Here is a 22,161-nt window from a genome sequence, read left to right as displayed (position 1 = left end):
CTCCCTCACCCTGCCCACCACCACCATCATTCTTCAAAATAATCCAACTATGGGGATTTTTCTCGTTCTTCAGGATTCAGTGAATGTCTACTCTGTAGCAGAAATTGTAACAGTAGAGGGAGTCCTTCCTAATTCTAAAAACAAGAAATGAAAAATCAGTTTATTTAATCTTGATGCCACTTCCTCACTGGAAGCATGAGAACAGGGAAGTTCTGACAGATCTAAGGATTTTTTTTCAAAAAGGGAAATGGGGAACTCTTTATTAGTTCAATTTTTTCCAAATGTAAATAAGAGAGACCCCAAATTCCAACAGCTTAAGCCATAAGGAAACTTACTGGCTGACGTTACTGGAACTCCAAAGATAGGGTAGGATTCAGGACTGGTTGTTTCAAGGGCTCAGACTACTCCATCACTCTGCTCTACTTTGAAGTGTTGCCTTCAACCTCAGGCTGGTAGCTGCTGGAGTTCCAGTCATCACACTCAGATCCAACAATGACCAGAGGGAGACTGTCTCTCTTTGGGGATCTCTCCTGGGAAAGGAGAAACCTTCTGGCCCCACCTCTGCAGACTTTTACTCACTTCCCAGTGGCCTGAATTGGGTCTCAGGACCATGCCCGAGCTAATCACTGCACAGAAAATGGGATTGTACATAGACCAGCCAGGCATCCCTGGAACTGAGTCATTGTCATCTTTTCAGGGATTCATGGCTTCACTGAGGGAGAGGGAGAGGCATGAACCAAGCCAGAAGTCTATGAGGGGAACGCGGAATGAGAACTGCAGAGACAACACACCATGTCCTCAGCAGATCGTGGGAAATTATTTACGGATTGGACAATGAATCCCTGAGGTGATACTTTAGAAAATGCTCTGACATACAGATGACACACACAAGATGATACAAGATGATCAGCAGAATAAGAACAAAAAGTAAACTGCACCAAACAAGGCAAACACAAAGCTCATAATGCAACATGATCCAGTTTTTGACCCGGAGGAGTGCCTTGAACACACAGTTTCTCTGGGCCCCTTTCAGATCCAGATCTTGCTTTTGCTTTACAACCTGTGACTGCACCTTGTCCAGGTAGAGCCTGTGGCCTTCTCCACGTGCATCATCCCCCCCTTGCTGGAGAATCTGTGCATCAAAGAAGAGGTCGTTGGTGTAGAAGGCACCATCGAGCTCCCTCTCCAGCCTCTCGATCACGGCCATCAGCTCCAGCAGCTGCTCCCTCTGCTCCTCCCCAGTGGCCCGGTTGTTGAAGGCACAGTACCTCCTCCCACACTCCCGGACCAGGCTCTTCAGCTGGAGGTTGTCTGTGTTTGCTACATAGTCATCCAAGGATTCGCCCACCAAGTCCTCCTTGTGGGTGAAGAGGATGACCGTGTGTCTCATGACTCCTGCGCCAAAGACCTCCTTCACCTTGGTCACGGCCACCGTGTCCTGCTCAGTGAAGCGCCCCAGCTGGGTCACCAGCAGCAGCACGTGGGGCCCGGGGGCCGAGAGCAGGTAGCAGTCCCCGATGTGCTCGTACATCTCCTGGTCCTGGGCCTTTGCCTCAAAGATGGAGGGCGTGTCCACCACCAGGATGTTCCTCCCGTTCCACGTGCCCGTTGCCTTCTGGCACGTCCTGGTCAGTGTCTGGGCACCCAGCCTGGACTTAAATACTTGTTGGCAGAGGATGCTGTTCCCTGTGGCACTTTTCCCGCTGCCTGTTCTGCCCACCAGGATGATCCTCAATAGAGATGACCCTGGATTTAAGGTTTCTGCTCCTCCACCTGTCTGAGCACACAAAAAGCTGATGTGTACTTGCTATGGACTGAAAGTTTGTGTCTCTACAAAATGCATATGCCGAAACCCTAATCCCCAGTGTGATGTATCTGGAGGTGGGGTCTTTGGGAGGTGATGAAGTCTAGAGAGGGCCTGAGGATGGAGTCTCATGGTAGAATTAGTGTCCCTTTTAAGAAGAGGAAAAGACTAGAGCTCTTTGACATATGGGGACACAGCAACCAGGAAGTGGGTTCTTACCTGACACCAAATCTACCACACTTTGATCTTGGACCTGGCAGCCTCCAGAACAGCGAGAAATAAATACTTGTGGTTTTTACCCAGTAAAAACAAGTAGTATTTGTGTTAGCAACCTAAACTGACTTAAAGAGTAATAAATGTCTTCTGAGGAGGAAGAGAGCAAAAGCTAAAAAGGCGAAGACTCAGAAGAAATCGCATCCCTGGATTTAGGCTATCACACTCCATTTCCCCCAAAGGGCTGGGCTCTGAGTAAGTACACTTTGTAGAGAATAAAGGGAACCCACACAGGGCTGGTGGAATAAATCAGCCCAGCTCGCCAAAGTCTTTGAGATGCTGAATTTTTCTACCCTTTTCAGAGCCTTCTCCTTATACTGTTCCCACTCTGAAGGCTTTCTGATGCTCAGAGCTTCCAACAACCACTAAGTTGTTTGTCTCATACTTTCAACTCCTCCCATCCCTGCTTAGTCTCTGTTTTATGAGATGGCAGGATTTTATCTGAAAAAATTTACCCTCACTAAGAACAATATGACAGTAAATAGTCCAATAAGTTTTATTTCCTGGGGGAAACACATTTGTCTTGGGGTGACTCTGGTCTTGTAACTTCCAATGTAGGTGGGAGGTCTGCTGCCCCAGTGCTGAGTTCATGGCCCCCAAGTGTCATGAAGGGCTCCACCCGACCTTATCTGTGGTGCAGGCAGCTTCTGACCTCTTCTGAAGTCCTTCCATCTTATTCTAGAGGGAAAACATGCAGAGATTGTTCATACTGCAGTCAGATGTGATATTCAACACAAAACAGCACATTTTATAGATGGGAAAATGAAGGCAAGAAAAAAGAACTACTGAGGGTCACGCACAATTTAATGCGTGAGCTAAGACTAAAACCCAGGTCTGCTGACCCACAGCCATTGTTGGCATTAGACTGAGCTTCCTTGCTTAGAGGATATAGACAGCCCTGTCACAACAGCACTGCACATGGCTTCCCACCACCTGCATTAAGGCAATTGGAGGCACTGAACACATGCTGTTCACCCAGAAGACCAAACATGGAAGTTGGTCATTTTCTACTGAGCATCCTGGCTCTCTGCCTTGAGGGTCTCAGTCCTGGCACCCAAACCCAAGCTTGCCTGGCAGAGTTCCCACCTTTGATAAACTCACAAACAAAATTCTCCCCTAAGTTTCCATGGTGATGGTGGTCACCAATCATCCCAGTTTGCCCAGGACTGAGGATCCCCTGATCAAAGGACCTTCAGTGTTGAAACTAGGAGAGTCCCAGGCAAACCAGGACAAGTTGGTCAAGCCAGGAGTAGGAGGTTGTCATGAGTCCAGGTGGGCAGTAGGGTAGGGAGCACATCAAGTAAGCAGGGAGAAGACCTGATTTGTTAGGCTCAGACCAGCTTTTACATTACCAAAGATCTTTCTTCCATGTTCTTAGCTCAAAGAGTCTTGGACTAGTAGCTACCTCAGAGGCATCTCTCACCTGCCCACTCAACCTTCTTCCATTGTCCCCCATATGCCTTTTTCTGATCCTTCCTTTTCTTCCTAACTCCTACTTCCTGTGCTCAGCTAGGGGGTCCCTTCAGGTCCTACTCAAACTTCACTGCTGGCAAAGCCCTTCACAACCTTTCCAGAGCTACATCAGGACCTCGCTGTGTGCCAAGTTTTAGAGTATTTTCTTTGCAACAGATCTAAAGAGTTAATGCTGAGGAATGAACCTCTACACCCCAATGTTCATAGTAGCAATATTTTCAATAGCCAAGACATAGAAACAACCTAAATGTCCATCAACAGATGAATGGATAAAGAAGATGTGGGGTGTGTGTGTGTGTATGTATATGTGTGTGTGTATATATATACACATATATATATATGAATATTACTCAGCCATAAAAAGGAATAAAATAATGCCATTTGCAGCAACATGGAGGGACCTAGAGATTATCATACTAAGTGAAGTAAGTCAGAGAAAGACAAATATCATATGATATCACTTATAAGTGGAATCTAAAACAAATGATACTAATGAACTTATTTACAAAACAGAAATAGACTCACAGACATGCAAAACAAACTTATGGTTACCTAAGTGGAAAGAGGGTGGGGAGGGATAAATTAGGAGTTTGGGATTAACAAATACACATTACTATCTATAAGCTAGATAACCAACAAGGGCTTACTGTACAGCACAGGGAACTATATTTAATATCTTGTAATAACTTATAATGGAAAAGAAACTGAAATAGAAAAGATACACACACACACACACACACACACACACATAACTGAAACACTTTGCTGTACACCTGAAACTAACTCAACATTGTAAATCAGCTATACTTTGATCTAAAAAAAGAAAGTCTAAAAAGAAAAGAATGAACCTCTAATTGTGGAATTTCGGCCTCTAGGATGGGTGAACTAAACAAAATTTCCGTGCTCCTTAGGAATCACACTATAAAGGATGTTACCTAGCTCCTGCGTGTGTGAAACTGGCCACAGTGATTACCTCTGAAGGAAAAATAATTTAGTAAATAAATCACTTGGGAGATATTTGAATTTGAATGTCAAAATCCAGCTTCTATCAGACAATCTCCTGGTGGCATCTTGACCTGAAGAATTTCTTTTTTTTTTTTCTTGTTTTTTTGGAGCAGGGATTGGTGGGTGGAATTAAATTTATTGATTCATTTATTTATTTCTTAATGGAGGTACTGGGGATTGAACCCAGGACCTCCTGCATGCTAAGCACAAACTCTACCACTGAGCTATACCCTCCTCACTGACATCTTGTAATTCACTCTGATATTTTTGAGCCAAAAGAGAATTCTGCCTTAAGACTTCAATATCAGCTCCTGCCTGAGTTTCCAGCCTGCCCTAAAAATTTTGGACCAAACAGCCCCCATAACTGCATGAACCAATTCCTTCAAATGCATTTCTTCATACATTATCTTACTGCTTCTGTTTTTCTGAAGAAAACTAATACATCGATCCAGCTAATTCTCTCTTTGAAAACTGGAGAAGGGACGAACCTGGAAATAACTCTCATCTTTGGCTAGTTCTTTTCAAGGATAAAGTCTATAGGGAGGATTTAAATATATGATTGCATGGAGAGTGGCAAATGGGGAAACTCTTTTTGGGGGATATTTTTTAAGATATCAGCTCATTTTCTGTGCTGATGATTTTGAAACCAAGGTGCTCCCTCCTGCTCAAAAGCCTGTTTGGGGCTGGCCCCCAACCCACCTCCCTCATTTTATAGCCACCAATCCTTCCATTAATTCATTTAAAATGTTATCAAATATCTGGCTTTGCTGGACACTTCTCTACCTACACTTGGAGGACAGTGGAACCAGTTTAGAGAACAGCTCCTGCCGAAGACGGAAAGAAGATGATTTCTTCTCCCACTCTTGGGAAGACCCACGTCCTGCAACCTCTCCACCAGGCTGGACTGAAGGAGCACGTGGCGCCAGGAAAGGCAGCGGCACCTTTGGGGAAATGGTGAAATGGACCGAAACCTGGGCAGATAATCTTCCTCTCATTTGCCAAATGTATTCCTGGTGTCATTCCCTCTCCCCCGACTGGAGCGCATTGGAGAGGGTGTCACACTAACTAGGAATCATAACAAGACGCTGTTGAGAGATGCTGTCGCTGTCACAGGATGTGAATCAAGGTGACCCTCCAGAAATGATGCTCTTGTAACCATTTGGATGACAATTACAATACTAATGAGGGGGCTAAGTCATTTTTTAAACAATAAATTGTATTTCTTTCTCAGAAATAAAAATGTTTTACCTGAGCATATCACCTCGAGTCTTAGTCCTGAAATCTTTCTCCTCTCTTTAAAATAGAAATTTTCCTTCAAGGCTGAGTGGTATATGCAACAAAAACAGGCAACAGAAATCAAGGCAGCTTAAAATCGCAAGACAGAGTTTTCAGCCCGTTCTTCAAAAGGCATCTTATGATTTCTGGGTGCAGGTTGCAGGGAGGAGGGTCGGGTCATTGTCCCTTGGCCAGCAACGTGTAGAGGATTCTGTACCGACACAAGTGTAGCTGCCACTATGCACTTATGTGAAAATCCTTTTGCACAAACACAAGAAATAAGCAAGCTAGCATCACCAAAGGGCTACTGTCTGAGCTCATTCTGTTCACAATTTTAGGTTCTAAAAAACAGAGTATCAGTGATGTTTTCAACTTGCATTGAGTTTGGGCTTTAGGGTCTATAATTCCTGACTCTAATGATTTAGGAATAATGAAACTGAGGCTTAGAAAGATCAAGGGTGCAGACTGACATAGATTGTTACTGGTAGATGGTGTGGAGGTGGGAGAGAGAGAGAGAAAAAAAAACAAGCCCTGTTACCTGGCGGGTCCTGGAAAGTCTTGCAAGCACTACAGAGTCTTGCAGTGCAGTAATCTTCCCTTCTCTCCTAGGCAGCTTCTCTCATTGGCTTCTAGTCTCTTCAAAAGAGCACAAGAGCAGTGAGAGATAAAAAAAAAAAAACTAGCCACAAATTCTATGTGCCAGAGAGAGAGGGACCATGCCCCACCCCAGGTGGGAAAGGAGCAATGTGCGAGTTTCCTCACAAAGCCACCCTGAGTGATTTAAAAGCCCTCAGAGATGCTAGAGGAAGAGGGTTCTGCGGGTTAGTTTTGTTTTCTTTCTACTAACCGCTCCATTTCCTTCTCCCCACCACAGCTCTCTTCTGCTTTTGTGCAAAATAAGTTCTGGAGAACTGTTCTGGATAATGGAGACCCAGAGAAGCCAAGGAGCATCTGGGATGCTGCTGCCTCCCAAACGCATCACCTGCTGCCTTTCACTGGCCAGAAGGAGACCGACACGCATCTCCCCACGCACCTCTCCTGCATAAAGATAGCTTCTTAGACGTAATTCTAGACGGCGGTGAAGGCTGAACTCAAGGCAGGCATCTCTTTGCTTAGTTTGGAGAGGAGGGTACTTATAATGCAAATAACACACACATTTCACATTTTGCAATGAAAGTCATGCTTGACTTACAAAAATATTCTCCTATATTAATACCATAATTGTAACTTTTCAAAGAATAATTGTTATGACACTGAATGAGGTGGATACGTGCCCTCCTACAATAGAGGACAGAAAAGCATGCTTCTAACATACAGAAGACTTCATTTTCTCTTTTTTAGCTAGAAAAGCCTCTGATAGCTCATCTTGGCTGGGGTGGGGGGGTGGAGGGTAGAGTTAAAGATCAGCTCCTCTAAAACAAAAATAATTCTTTTGACTTAGACATTTATCAACTCCAAACTGGCTTATCATGACTATTTATGTGCCTTAAGTCAACTTATTCAGTCATCCCAGCATATAGCTTGTAAATGCTTGACACACAAGAAAGGGACCTTGCTCAAAGGTAGCAAATCCGCACACACCTCGCAAGTTTTCATGGCTGAGGGAAACCTGCCCTCTCACCTGCCTGGAGCTACCCTGGCTAACACTCACGTGCCCACGCCGCAGAGGCTGCGCTTTCTATCAGCTACTTTCTGTGCATTAGAGAAAGGCAAATTAATCATGGAAAAGAATCATGATTCTGTCTTCAAGCATCTCCTCGGCTACTGCAGAGGCTGAGATAGGATGGCCTTCTACTGAGGATAACTGTACGCTTTTTCCTCTAAACAGCCTGTTCACCTGTGGGGAGATGCATGTCGGTCTCATTCTGGCCAGCCTGATAATTGCATGCTTTTCCTCTGCACAGCCCAACCCCCTGCCCCAGGCTTAGCTGATTTTTTCTGTTAAATGGTATGTATTTTTCTTGTTGATTCAAGAAAGGCCTTCATTTATGACTTAAGAAAGCAAAATATTACACTGGTTAACATGCCTTTTCTGCCCCTTTCCTTTCCTTATTTAGAGTTTTGTGGCTCTTTGGGACTCGGTTTTTTCCTTTGGCATTAACTTGTGGACTTCTAGCCATGACTCTTCAAACCATAGATGCTTGTAACTGATGGTGAAAGAAATATAAGCAATAAAAAAGGAGGGAAATTGTTCCTTTGTCCCTTTGTCCCTACAGCTACAGAGGGAAACAGCAAATATTATTCCTGCAAAGGAGTCTGTGAGATACCCAGTCTTTGAAAATTGTAGCTCTGCCCTCTGAAAATAACCGTTCATCTCTAAAAGCTTGTAGAATTGTGGTCGTCTTATTTAATTATGTGTTTTCCTATTGTGAGATATAAATTGAAATCTAGTAATTCCTAACAGGTCTAAATATCTGCAAGATTTCTTAGACAAATCCATCACTGATATTTCCTTCTTCTGCCATAAGCATGCAGGTAATAAAATAAAATAAAACAAAATAGGGGAGAGGATACAGCTCAAGTAGCAGAGCATGTGCTTAGCATACACAGGGTCCTGGGTTCAATCCCCAGTACCTCCCCTAAAAATAAATAAATAAGTAAACCAAATTACCTACCCCCCAAAAAAATTTTTTAATTAATTAATTTTTTAAATAAAACAAAATAAAATAGTCAAAAAATTTGAGACTTGTGTGTCATTTAAATTCATGATATGCTCAGTAAAATGCAACTGTCAACTGTTGTCAAATGTCTTGCAAACACCACCCCCTGCTGTTTATCTCTTATTTTAGCTATGAAAAGTTTTTCGCTCAGTCTGGAATTTCCAACCAATGTTTTCTTTATGGCTTCTATTATTCTAGAAAGCCCTCCTTTCTCATACCTTTATTTAAAAATATTTTATTTAAGTCCACACAAAAATCTGCACATGAATATTTGTAATAGTTTTATTCATAATTGCCAAAATTTGGAAGCAACCAAGATGTCCTTCAGTAAGTGAATGGCTAAATAAACTTTGGTATACATAGACAAAGGAATACTATTCAGTATTGAAAAAAATGAGCTATCAAGCCATGAAAAGACATGTAGGAAACTTGAATGCATGTTACTAAAGGAAAGACATCATATGAAAAGTCTGCATACAGTATGATTCCAACTCTGACATTCTGGAAAAGAATGGAAACTATGGAGAGAGTAAAAGATCAGTGTTTCCAAGATTTGGGGATATGGATGAATAGGTGGACAACAGAGTATTTTTAGGGCAGTGAAGCTATTCTGTCTGATATCATAATGGTGGACACATGTCACTATACATTTGTCAACATCCATAGGATATACAACACCAAGAGTGAACTTCATGTAAACTGTGGACTTCAATTAATAATAATGTATCAATGCGGGGCCAAGATGGCGGAGTAGAAGGACACTTGTAGCTCACCCTCTCCCACAAATACACCAAAACTCACATCCACGGACACACCCAGCCAACCAGGGCACCTGCTGAACTCCGGCAGAACATCACCCTCTTCAAAAGACAAAGACGCCAAGAATCTGGTAGGAGAAAAGGAAAAAAGAAAGAAGAAAAAGCAAAACAGAGCGGGATCAGTCCCGCGGGGAGGGAGTGGCAAAGGAGGAATAGCACTCATTCGCTGGGTCTCCACCTCTCCAACAGAGAGGCCAGCAGGACGGAGGGGGAGCCTCCAAGTCTCGGATCTGTATGGAGCACCCCTTGACTGACAGAACCAAGTTAAACGGGCACAGAGGGTCTCTGCAATTCCCAGCCCTAGAGGCAAAGTGGCAGGTGGGGGACAGGACAGGCCGCCCCAGCCGGGCGGAGGACTAGGGCAGCTGCGCTGAGGCAGCCGTGGGGGACTACAGGGTGCTAAGTGCCATGGATGAGTGGGTACACAGGGCTGAACAACCTGGGCCCCCTCATAAAACAACATGGCTGATGTGCCCTGGGGGAAAAGGTGACATACCCCCATTTCCAAAAACCCGTGAAAGGTTTTCAGGAGAAGAGAGGCGGGGCTCAGGCACAGCAGCCATATCCTCCAGCACTTAGCACCCAGGCGGGGGTGTGGTCAAAATCTGAATCCCTACCTAAGGGTTTAGCAGCCTCAAAGGCCAGATGGACACTTGTTTACAGCCCGAGGCAAATAGGATCTTTCTGCCCTGGTACCTCAGAGAACTTGCACTGCCAAAACAAACAAGGAGCTGAGTTTTTGCATGGTGCAGGGGTGGGGCTGTTCCGCCATCTTCCCTGAGCCCGCCTATGGAGGGCCAACCCGAGGTGGAGCGGACAGCTGCACAGAGCAGGGGCGACCAGCCGGGAGAGGGTGGGCGGCCACCCACCTTCCTGGCAGGAGCCCATAGCACCTGACCAAGGTGCTGGGAGGGGGCATGATCCGCCCAACTACCTAACCAGAGCGCAGCATCTGACTGTGGCATCGGGAGGGGGAGTGACCTGCCCGCCCACCAGGTAAGAGCTCAGAACCTGACCACAGTGTTGGGAGGGGGTGCGATCTGCTTGCCAACAGGCACTGGGAGCAGCACAGATGAGGGTGCCAATGGAGGACCCCTGGAAGCAGCAAGCTAAGTTCAAGAAACAGGGCAAAGACAGAAAGCTTTCTCTATAAAATCATTAAGAGTGCATAGTCTCTAGGAAAACACATCACCCCTTTTAATTTTTAAATCTTTTTTTATCTGTTCTATTTTCTATTTCCTGTTTAATTTTTACTTTTTAAACAATTGTATATGCTTCCAGTTTTAATCCCTTTACATTTTTTTCTTTTAAAATATTATTATTATTATTATTCTTAAAAGTCCACCTCATTTCACTTTTATTTCTCTGTCTTGAACTCCTCTTATTGATTATACACAGGATTCAATTTTTTTTCCTCTTTTCTCCTTTTTTTCAAGGTTTTTAAAACACACCTCAACCTGATTGCTATTCCACTTCAACTTGCTCTTCTATTATTGATTATACACGGTTCTTAAGCCTTTTTTTCTCCCTTCTTATAAAATTCTCTCTCTTTATTTTATCTATTTTTACCTAATCTATTTTCTATTACCTTTTTAATTTTTACTTTTTAAACAATTCTATATATCTCCAATTTTAATCCCTTTAAAATTTTTCTTTTAGAATATTTTTTATTATTTTTATTTTTAAAAATCCACCTGATTTCATTTTCATTTCTCTAGGTTTTGATCTCCTGTTAGTGATTATACACAGGTTTCAAATATTGTTTTTTGCTCTTTTCTGCCTTTTTTTTTTTAAAGGTTTATAAAAGACGTCTGAACTCAATTGCTAGTCTGATTCAACTTACTCCTCTATATTGATTATACACTGTTTTGTTTTCAAACCTTTTTTTCCTCCCTTTTAAAATTCTCTCTCTCTTTTATTTAAAGTTTTATTCCTGCATAGGTGTTAGATAGATAAATAAATAAACTCCTTAAGGACCACAATAGATAACTGATACTCCATAAGCCACAGTGCCAGGGAGATATGAGCAATATGAAAAAGCAGAGGAATGACTCTCAATTAAAAGAGCAAGAGAAATCCCCTGAAAGAATAATCAATGAAATAAACATTGATGTCCTACTAAATCAAGATTTCAAAAAAGTAATGATCAAAGTACTGAAGAAACTAAAAGAGATAGTGTTTAGAGATATAAAACATGTCAAAAATGAAATTGAAGCTATAAAGAAGAGCCAGGTAGAACTGGTAAACTCATTTGCTGAGATGAGAGCTGATCTAAAGGCTGTACAAAGCAGACTAGATAATGCAGAAGAACAAATAAGTGACCTGGAAGACAGGACAACAGAAAGCACCCAATCAGAACAGCTGAGAGAAAAACAAGTAAAAAACAATGAAAAGAATATAAGGGACCTATGGGATAATATAAAGCATGCCAATCTATGCATAATAGGGGTTCCAGAAGAGGAAGAAAGAACAAAGGGGATTGAAAACATATGTAAAGAAATCATGACTGAAAACTTCCCAAACCTAAAAAGGAATCAGATACCCAAGTACAGGAAGCTCAGAGGGTCCCAAACAGGAAGAACCCAAACAGACCCACACCAAGACATATCATAATCAAGATGGCCAGAGTCAAGGATAAAGAAATGATCCTAAAGGGAGCAAGAGAAAAACAAAGAGTGAGTTACAAGGGAACCCTCATAAGGCTCTCAGCTGATTTCTCTACATAAACACTACAGGCCAGAAGGGAGTGGCAAGATATATTCAAAGTCCTGAATGAAAAACAGATACAGCCTAGGATACTCTATCCAGCAAGGCTTCCTCAACAAAGAATAGAAGGAGAGATAAAGAATTTCACAAGCAAGCAAATACTAGAAGAGTTAAGCAACACTAAACCCATGCTAAAAGAAATATTGAAAGGTCTACTCTAAATAGAAAAGAAGCAGGATGCTACAGAAATGAGAAACTCATAACTGGAAAGGTGATAACTACCATGAGTTACAAATAGAATAAACATGAAATTGTAAGGAAGACATCTAAATCATTAAGAGTGGGAGAGGGAAGAAAGAAAATATAGAGGGTTTTTTAAAAATATTTTGTTCTCGGTAGGATGGGTTTGAGATTATATTACTACCTGTTTAAAACAAACAGTTATAGTAATGGGTTAATAGACTTACAAAAACGGGTAACCACAAGCCAAAAACTTACAAGTGAGTCACAAAAACTAAATAAAATCCAAGATGATACAAAAGAAAATTACCAAGCCACAAAAGGAAGAAGAAAGGAACAAAAAGGAAATACCGAATCAACTCCAAAAATAAGGTCAAAATGGTAATAAACACACATCTATCATTAATTACTGTAAATGTTAATGGACTAAATGCTCCAGTCAAAACACATAGCGTTGCAGACTGGATAATAAAGCAAGAAACTTCAATATGCTGCATACAAGAGACCCACATATACAGACACATATACATTGAGAGTGAAAGGATGGAAAAGGATATTGCATGCAGATGGAAAAGCCAAAAAAGCAGGTGTAGCAGTACTGATTTCAGACAAAATAGACTTTAAAACAAAGGCCATAAAGAAAGATAAAGAAGGACATTTTATAACGATTAAAGGAGTACTACAAGATGAGGATATTACACTCATTAATATATATGCAGCCAATATAGGAGCACCTAAGTACATAAAACAATTACTAACAGAGACAAAGGGGGAAATTGATGGGAATACAATCATTGTCAGAGATTTTAACACTGCATTAACATCACAGGACAGATCTTCAAGACAGAAAGTAAATAAGGCAACAGAGAAATTAAATGATACAATAGAAAAATTAGATTTGGTGGATATTTTCAGAGCATTATACCCCCCAAAAATAGGATGTACATTCCTTTCAAGTGCACATGGAACATTTTTTAGGATTGATCATGTACTTGGGCACAAAAGAAGCCTCAACAATTTTAAGAAGATAGAAATTATCTCAAGCATCTTTACTGACCACAATGCCATGAAACTAGAAATCAACTACAGAGAAACAGAGGGGAAAAAAAAAAAAAAAAAGGGAAAGCATGGAGATTTAACCACATGTTATTAAAAAATCAATGGGTCAAGGATGAAATCAAAGTTGAAATTAAAAAATACCTTGAGACAAATGAAAATGAAAACAACCACACAAAATTTATGGGATGCAGCAAAGGCAGTGCTAAGAGGGGAGTTTATAGCGATACATGCCTTCCTCAACAAAGAAGAACAATTTCAAATAAACAATCTAACCCACTAACTAAAACAATTAGGAAAAGAAGAGCAAAAAAACCCAAAAGGCAGCAGAAGGAAGGAAATAATAAAGATCAGGGAGGAAATAAATAAAATAAAAATTTTTTAAAAATAGAAAAAATCAATCAAACCGACAGCTGGTTTTTTTTGAAAAAGTAAATAAAATGAACAAACCTCTCACCAAACTCACAAAGAAGAAGAAGGAGAGAGCACAAATAAGCAAAATAAGAAATGAAAATGGAGAAATTACAACCAATAAAATAGAAATACAGAATATCATATAAGAATATTATGAAAGACTATATGGAACCAAAATGGATAACCTAGAGGAGATGGACAAGTTTCTGGGAACATACTGTCCACCAAGACTGAACCAAGAAGAAACTGACCACTTGAAGAAATCGATCACTAGAAATTAAATCAAATTAGCAATAAAAAAAACCTCCCTACAAATAAAAGTCCAGGACCAGATGGCTTCACTGGGGAATTCTACCAAACATACAAAGAAGAACTCATACCCACCCTTCTCAAATTCTTCCAGAAGATTGAAATGGAGGGAATACTCCCAAACTCATTCTATGAAGCCACCATCACCCTGATACCCAAATCAAGCAAAGACACTACCAAAAAAGAGAATAACAGACCAATATCACTGATGAACATAGATGCAAAAATCCTCACCAAAATATTAGCAAATAGAATCCAACAGCACATAAAAAAGATTATACATCATGACCAAATGGGGTTCATCCTAGGGACCCAAGGGTGGTTCAACACATGCAAATCAATCAATGTAATACATCACATCAACAAGAGAAAGGACAAAAACCACATGATCATCTCAATAGATGCAGAAAAAGCATTTGATAAAATTCAACACCCATTTATGATATAAACTCTCATTGAAGTGGGTACAGAGGGATCATATCTCAACATAATAAAAGCTATATATGACAAACCTACAACCAGCACAGTACTCAATGGTGAAAAACTCAAAAGCTTCCCACTAAAATCTGGGACAAGACAAGGATGCCCACTATCACCACTTCTATTCAACATAGTCTTGGAAGCCCTAGCCACAGCACTCAGGCAAGAGAGAGAAATAAAAGGGATCCAAATTGGAAAAGAAGAGGTAAAAGTGTCACTATATGCTGATGACATGTTACTATATCTAGAAAACCCTAAAAGGTCCACACAGAAACTACTAGAGCTGATTAAAGAATTCAGCAAGGTAGCAGGTTACAAGATTAATGTTCAAAAATCAGTTGCATTTCTTTACACTAATGATGAATCAACAGAAAAAGAAAATAAAGAAATAATCCCCTTTAAAATAGCACCCAAAGTAATAAAATACCTAGGAATAAATATAACCAAGGAAGTGAAAAACTTATACAAGGGAAACTATAAAACACTGATGAAGGAAATTAAAGAAGACTTAAAAAAGTGGAAAGATATCCCATGCTCCTGGATTGGAAGAATCAATATTGTTAAAATGGTCACATTGCCCAAGGCAATCTACAGATTTAATACAATTCCTATCAAATTACCCAGCACAGATTTCACAGAACTAGAACAAATCAAAATAAAATTTATATGGAACCACAAAAGACCTAGAATTGCCAAAGCATTACTGAAGAAAAAGAAAGAGGCTGGAGGAATAACTCTCCCAGACTTCAGACAATACTATAGAGCTACGGTCATCAAGACAGCATGGTATTGGTACAAAAACAGACATATAGACCAATGGAACAGAACAGAGAGCCCAGAAATGAACCCACAAATTTTGGTCAACTGATCTTCGACAAAGGAGGCAAGAATATACAATGGAATAAAGACAGTCTCTTCAGCAAATGGTGTTGGGAAAACTGGACAGCAGCATGTAAATCAATGAAGCTAGAACACTCTCTTACACCATACACAAAAATCAACTCAAAATAAATCAAAGACTTAAACATAAGACAAGATACAATAAACCTCCTAGAAGAAAATACAGGCAAAACATCTCATATACATCTCAAAAATGTTCTCCTAGAACAGTCCACTCAAGCAATAGAAACGAAAGTAAGAATAAACAAATGGTACCTAATGAAAATTACAAGCTTCTGCACAGCAAAGGAAACCATAAGTAAAACAGAAAGACAACCTATGGAATGGGAGAAAATTTGTGCAAATGAAACCGACAAAGGCTTGATCTCCAGAATATATGAGCAGCTCACACGACTTAATAAGAAAAAAACAAACCCAATCCAAAAATGGGCAGAAGACCTAAACAAGCAATTCTCTAAGGAAGGCATTCAAATGATCAATAGGCATATGAAAAAAATGCTCAATATCACTAATTATCAGAGAAATGCAAATCAAAACTACAATGAGATATCACCTCAAACCAGTAAGAATGGCCATCATCCAAAAGTGCACAGATGACAAATGCTGGAGAGACTGTGGAGAAAAGGGAACCCTTCTACAGTGCTGGTGGGAATGGAGTTTGGTGCAGCCACTATGGAAAACAGTATGGAGATTCCTCAAAAGACTAGGAATAGACTTACAGTATAACCCAGGAATCCCACTCCTGGGCATATATCCAGAAGGAACCCTACTTCAGGATGACACCTGCACCTCAGTGTTCATAGCAGCACTATTTACAATAGCCAAGACATGGAAACAGCCTAAATGTCCATCAACAGATGACTGGATAAAGAAGTGGTATATTTATACAACGGAATACTGCTCAGCCATAAAAAACAACAACATAACGCTATTTGCAGCAACATGGATGCTCCTGGAGGATGTCATTCTAAGTAAAGTAAGCCAGAAAGAGTAAGAAAAATACCACATGAGATCACTCACATGTGGAATCTAAAAAAAAAAAAATCATAAATACAAAACAGAAACAGACTCATAGACATAGAATACAAACTTGTGGTTCCCAAAGGGGGCAGGGGGTGGGAAGGGATAGACTGGGATTTCAAAATGTAGAAGAGATAAACAAGATTATACTGTATAGCGCAGGGAAATATGTACAAGATCTTATGGTAGCTCACAGCGAAAAAAAAATGTGACAATGAATATATGTATGTTCATGTAGAACTGAAAAATTGTGCTCTACACTGGAATTTGACACAACATTGTAAAATGACTATAACTCAATTTAAAAATGTTAAAAAAAAATAAGACACAATCCAAGTAATATTTTGAGTGTCTTAAAGTATTCTCAAATCTATGAAAAGATGTTTTAAACTCAGGATAAAAAAACAGATTAATGGTACAGAAATTAAAAAAAAATTTTATTGAAGTGTAGTCGATTTACAATGTTAGTTTCACGTGTACAGCAATATTTTTTTATGTTTAGTGACCAACTCTTCTTTGTTTTAAAAAATTTTTCTTTTTTGTTAATTTTCTTTGATGGCAGGGTAACTAGGTTTATTTATTTTTAATGGAGGTAACTGGGGATTGAACCCAGAATGGGTTCAGTGCTAAGCATGCACTCTACCACTGAGCTATACCCTCCCCACCAAATATTTTTAAACCTTTTAAACCTATCAGATGAGAATTTTCATAGACATTTGGCACAAACCCCTCCGGATGGAAGCACACGCAATAGTCTTCAGCCTCACACTCATACTCTGTGCCCCAGAATTTCTGGACCATGCTCTCTTCCACTTCTGGATTCTGCCTTTCTTTTGCCTTGATTGTTTCCAGAAACATTTCATCTCCCTCCACTTATACAGAGTATCTGATTAGGAAAATGGAAGCCAATCTAGGTATTAAAAGTAGGACATACTTTTAATCCAGGGAATGAGAGATTTGCCCAGGCCTGGGAAGCTGGGTGATTTCCAGGAGCCATCAGCTGTGAATCACATTGCTGTCTTCACGCAGTGGTACTCCTTGTCGTCCCCATTCCAAATCTCACAAGAGTGCTTCTCTTCTGCAGATTCTAAGCTGGACTTGTCAGGAAAGGGCTAGTGTTGGTCCAGTCTCTTTCCCTGTGATGCAGAGAACACAGAGAAAGAATCAGTGGTGCAAGTTTACAACAGAGAACTCAGCACAGCTGAAGGATTCATATGGAAGGATTCACCTTATGTCTTACCTTCTTATGGAAACATTTCCCATCTCATCAAGACAACAAATAGGAGTGACACCAGTTTGATGATGTGTATGCCTTGGACAAAGAATTAAAATATTACTTGAATTTTCATTACTTGTTGCCCCAGTATACTGACATATACCACCACAGTAGTCGGTGGCAGCGAATTCTTCCTCCTTCACTGCTGTGTACCAAGTTCTTGCCACACATGAGGCACTCACTAAGTACGTTTTCACTCTGCCCTTTGGGGAATTGGTAAGACTTGGCTGAAGCTACATTTCCCCAGCATGGAGAGCCCAAAATCTTTCTTGTTCTTTTTTGGGAATTTCCAGGGCTTCCTTCCTCAGGCTTCCCAATACTTCCTAAATTGTACACCACAGTTCTCTCATGTAGACTCGAAATTCAGTTCTTTAGCTGGCTTTTGCAATAAATACATATTCTAAGCATTTTGTAGGCTTTACTAGAGATTTTGAAAGTCACAGGGTGGGGTCCCCTAAGCAGCACTTTGCCCCATTACTCCAAGTTGACTGTCCTCCTCTGGCTCGGAAAGAAGTGTTTGTCCCTCCATAACCCAGGACTGAGAAACTCTGGGGTGACACCTCGTCAATTCTCTCCCTCTCACAAAGGCAGAGGGATTGATCTGTTTGGGGATGTTAGCATGCTGGGAGAGCCTGACACCCATTAGACCATTTCCTGCTATTCTTTTCATTTTCAGAAACAGGAAACAAACTGCAATCTCTCCCTTTTGGCTTACTGTGACCAGATATGACTAACGCTTTTGGTTCCTTGTTTCATTCTATAAACAGACCGAAGTTCTCCTTCTGGCTGTCCAGCAAGTCTTCGCTTTTTGGTTTCATCTTCTCAGACTGACTCTTTGATAGTCGAGTGGCCTCCTTCTGCATAACTAACTCTTTTTCATTCAGGGAGGAGAAGGAAGACTCCTAGCTGTGGTTTCTGGTCCCTGCTGTGGTCTCCACTTCATCTTTACTAAGAAGTCCTAGAGTTTTGGTAAAAATATGGCATTTTGCCTTATTTGGTTCAGCTTTTTGTGTGTATAATTTTCCTTCAGAATACGGGTGGGGAGAAGGATCTTTGGCACTCTGGATCTAGCTGGTAACATTTGGAGCAGGAGAAATGCCTTGAAAATGATTGAAGTGACTTCCTCTCTTCCTTTTTTTCCCCCAAACACAGTATATTTGCTCCTATGTAGTCAAATGTCAAAGTACCACCCCAGACTAATGGCATCAATAACCCCAGGGAATTTGCTAGGAACGCAAATTCTCAGGCCTACTGACTCAGAAACCTTATATTTTAAAAAGCCTTCCAGGTGGCTCTGATGCATACTAATACTTCACAAAATACAGAACCAAACCTGAACACCCATATCCTAATATTAAATAAAGTTAATAGAATTTTTGTCAAAAGATGACAGCCTTGTAAACCTGGATGTTTCCTTTAGAATGGATTGTCTATATTTTATCACTTCCCCGATTTGCATAAAAAGACTCAGGTCCAGTCACTAGGCAATAACATTTTATACACTGGAAGTCCAGCTAATAAGAGATGGAAACATCCCTTCTTCTTATAGGGGAGAGGAAACAGAGGAAGGCAGAGGGATAAAGCAATCAGATATGTGTCCTAAATTTTGTTTCTCCAGGTTTAGGAAACAAGAGGTATATTAGATAATTAAGTTCTGGTCACTTCTTCAGCTGTGATCTGGGAAGTGCCCTCTGCGAAAAGCCTTTTAAACATGGATATCACCCTATGTTGGCCTTTTTTCAAGAATCCAAACCTCTTCCATTTCTATCTGGTTTTGGTTGCTCCCCAGTCCTTTTCAGTATTTGATTCTTTGTAGTTTATCCAAAGTTTATCTGTAGGATATTTAGTATGTTACAAGCCTGTTACTTCTGGAACCTGACTCAAGTCTTGGGGTTTTATTTTCTTGTCCTTTCCTTGGTTTGTGTTTAGAATGATTTGAAAGTTTGGTTGGGGGTATTGTCAAGGGAATTCACTAGTGGGGTGGGAGCAAGGTCACTCTAGAGCGAGGTATAGAGCAAATTCACCCCAGCTGCACGTGGCGCGGGCTGCTGGTCATCTGCTGACTAGCATCTGCCTCCTCTTCCTCACTAACAAAACTACAATTTTGTCTATAACAACAATGGACTCATGTGAAGTACTAAGTTGCACCGTGTTTCTTGCAGCCAGGGTAACCATACAAGAGGTAGTGGCAAAAATCCTGTGGAGATTTCTGGGTTGGCTTTGCTTTTGTAATTTAAGTGCCATTCTGTCTTCCTTCTTGTTTCTATGTTCTTTCCACCACAATTCAGACCTGAGGCTGAAGGTCAAGTGGCCATCTTGCCACACTGAGGACAACAGTTACTTGCAAAGAATGATGGGAGAAAAAAATAGCAAGTTCTTTGGATAGTTACATCGTCTCTGGACTCATCAGCTGTAAACTCCTTGTTGTATCAAAATTGAGCCCTTTGTTAAGCCGCTTTGGTGAAGTTCTCTTACGTGCAGTCAAACATACTCTCTAGGCGATATTCCAGGGCTGATTGAGAGTCACTGCCAGACCAGCCATAGGGAATTTAGACCATCAGGAGCTGAGCTATGAGGATGTCAGCCAAGGAGCCCCTCAAAGGGCACAGTCTGGAGTGAGAAATCAGCTCACTTCGTGAGATTACACCAGCTCGCGGGCTTTCTTGTTGGAGGCCAGTGGGAATTCAGAGACCTGACAGACATGGGCTATCACCCAACAACTAGAGGAGACAGAGGCCAAGGCTTGGAGACCTCATCGTCCTCCAGAAACCACATCATGTAAGTCATCCATCCCCCACTGAAGGAAAGGAACACGATGGTTGAGGGGTCCCAAAGTCACCAAAGTGGAGACACTGGACACTATCTGTGGGACTCTTCAACAGATCAGACTGGGCTGGTTTTTAAACAAGAGTAAACTTTTAGTTATATATTTCCCCTAGAAGTAATGTATGGGATTTACGAAAGATTATAAAATTATAGACAAATTAAACGTGGACATTTTTTCTTTATGTCCTAAATATAGCATATGTTTAGTTTTGACACATAAGCTGTTTCCAGTGAATTCCACATTGTTCCACAGGAAGCAATTGACTTATAGTCTCAGGGGACTCATTTCCACAAGCTTGTTCAAAGCATTTTGTCTACAAAGGCAACTATTACCGCAAGAGGAATCAAAAGTAAAGTTAAAAATTTCCTTGTCTCACTCTCCTTTCTTACAAATCCTGTATTAGAGATATGATGCTTAAGAAAATCTATACACCATATAACACAGTAATCTTGTTCATGAAGCAAAAACTACAGAAAATGCAAGAACATATTGATTAAAATACCCTAATAATAGAAGACTTTAATATACTGTTGTCAGAAAAGACATACCAAGTAGACAAAAAATAAGTAAGGAAGGAGAAGACCATTCCTTTGTTATAAGAATTAACAAAGTGAAGAAAGTAGCTCTCATGGGTATATAGAGAATACACTCTCTTTGCATAATAACAGAATACATCCTTTTGCAGATGCTCATGAAACATTCACAAAATTGATCAACTATTAATAAAAGTTAGCAAACATCAGTGAGTTCCATAAAGTAGAAGTATTACAAAAAACACTTTCTGATCACAATGTGATAAAGCCAGAAGTTATTTTTGGGAAAAAAAAGTCCTTCCATCTGGAAATTAAAACACTTCTATTAAACAACTTTTGTTGAAAAGAAAAATATAAGCTGACACTTCAGGATTTCTTAAAAATCATACTAATGAAAACACTAAATATCAGAAGCCATAGGATTCATATAAAGAAGTGATCAGAGGAAAATGCATTGCACAAAAGACTGTCAATAAAAATAAAAGAATGAAAACAAATTAGGTTCTCATTTCAAAAAACTGGCAAAAGTACAATAATTAAAGCAAAAGAAAGCACAAGTATGAAAGACAAAAATTAATGTAGTACAGAAAAAATTAGACCTAATTAATAAAACGAATCATGGTTTATTGAAAAAAATTTAAAATTAACAAACTACTAAGTAAATTGTTCAGGAAACAAGAGAAAAAGGCACAAATAAACTTTCAAAATGACAACACAAATGACCATTGAAAAAGAAGAACACTTTAAAATTTAAAACTTTTTTGTAAATAAATTTGAAAACCTAAATGAAATGGATAATTTCCTAGGGAAATACAGATTACCAAAATTATCTCCATTAGTGAGAAAAAAATTAAATAGCCCAATTTACATGGAAGAATTGGAGAAAGCTATTAAGGAACCACATCACAAAGTAGGCACCAGGGCCAGATTGTTTTGCATGAGAATTCTTACAAACCTCAAAGTCCAGATTGTTTCAGTGCTCTTTAAATTGTTCTACAGCATCGAAAATGAAGGGAAATTTCCTAATGGCTTTCTCAAAACAGATATAATATTGATATCTAAGCCTAATCAAGACAATACAAAAAGATAAAA

At 40.2% G+C, this 22,161-nt stretch overlaps 1 protein-coding gene across 2 annotated transcripts; it reads right to left on the bottom strand.

The window, feature by feature from the left end:
• Window positions 1–129: 129 nt before the first annotated feature.
• LOC135321644 (GTPase IMAP family member 5-like) lies at window positions 130–21,349 on the bottom strand. 2 transcript variants are annotated; one of them, XM_064487215.1, is made up of 5 exons: window positions 17,674–21,349; window positions 17,368–17,569; window positions 6,369–6,466; window positions 2,702–2,755; window positions 130–1,773 (listed from the first exon to the last, which is right to left on the bottom strand). In XM_064487215.1, the coding sequence occupies exon 5, from the start codon at window positions 1,529–1,531 to the stop codon at window positions 821–823; it is 711 nt and encodes a 236-aa protein (XP_064343285.1). In that variant the 5' UTR covers window positions 1,532–1,773; window positions 2,702–2,755; window positions 6,369–6,466; window positions 17,368–17,569; window positions 17,674–21,349; the 3' UTR covers window positions 130–820. The 2 variants fall into 2 exon arrangements, with proteins under 2 accessions (XP_064343285.1, XP_064343286.1); XM_064487216.1 differs by lacking the exons at window positions 17,368–17,569; window positions 17,674–21,349 and adding an exon at window positions 6,864–6,938.
• Window positions 21,350–22,161: the final 812 nt, after the last annotated feature.

This window comes from Camelus dromedarius, chromosome 7, assembly GCF_036321535.1.
Source record: "Camelus dromedarius isolate mCamDro1 chromosome 7, mCamDro1.pat, whole genome shotgun sequence".
Classification (NCBI taxonomy): Eukaryota; Metazoa; Chordata; class Mammalia; order Artiodactyla; family Camelidae; genus Camelus; species Camelus dromedarius.
The sequence above is the reverse complement of the archived record's forward strand: the minus strand, read 5'-3'. Positions and strand labels throughout refer to the sequence as shown.

Excerpts from the sequence above, each read along its gene's own strand:
- LOC135321644 (XM_064487215.1), bottom strand. The coding sequence starts at position 1,531 with ATGTACGAGCACATCGGGGACTGCTACCTGCTCTCGGCCCCCGGGCCC.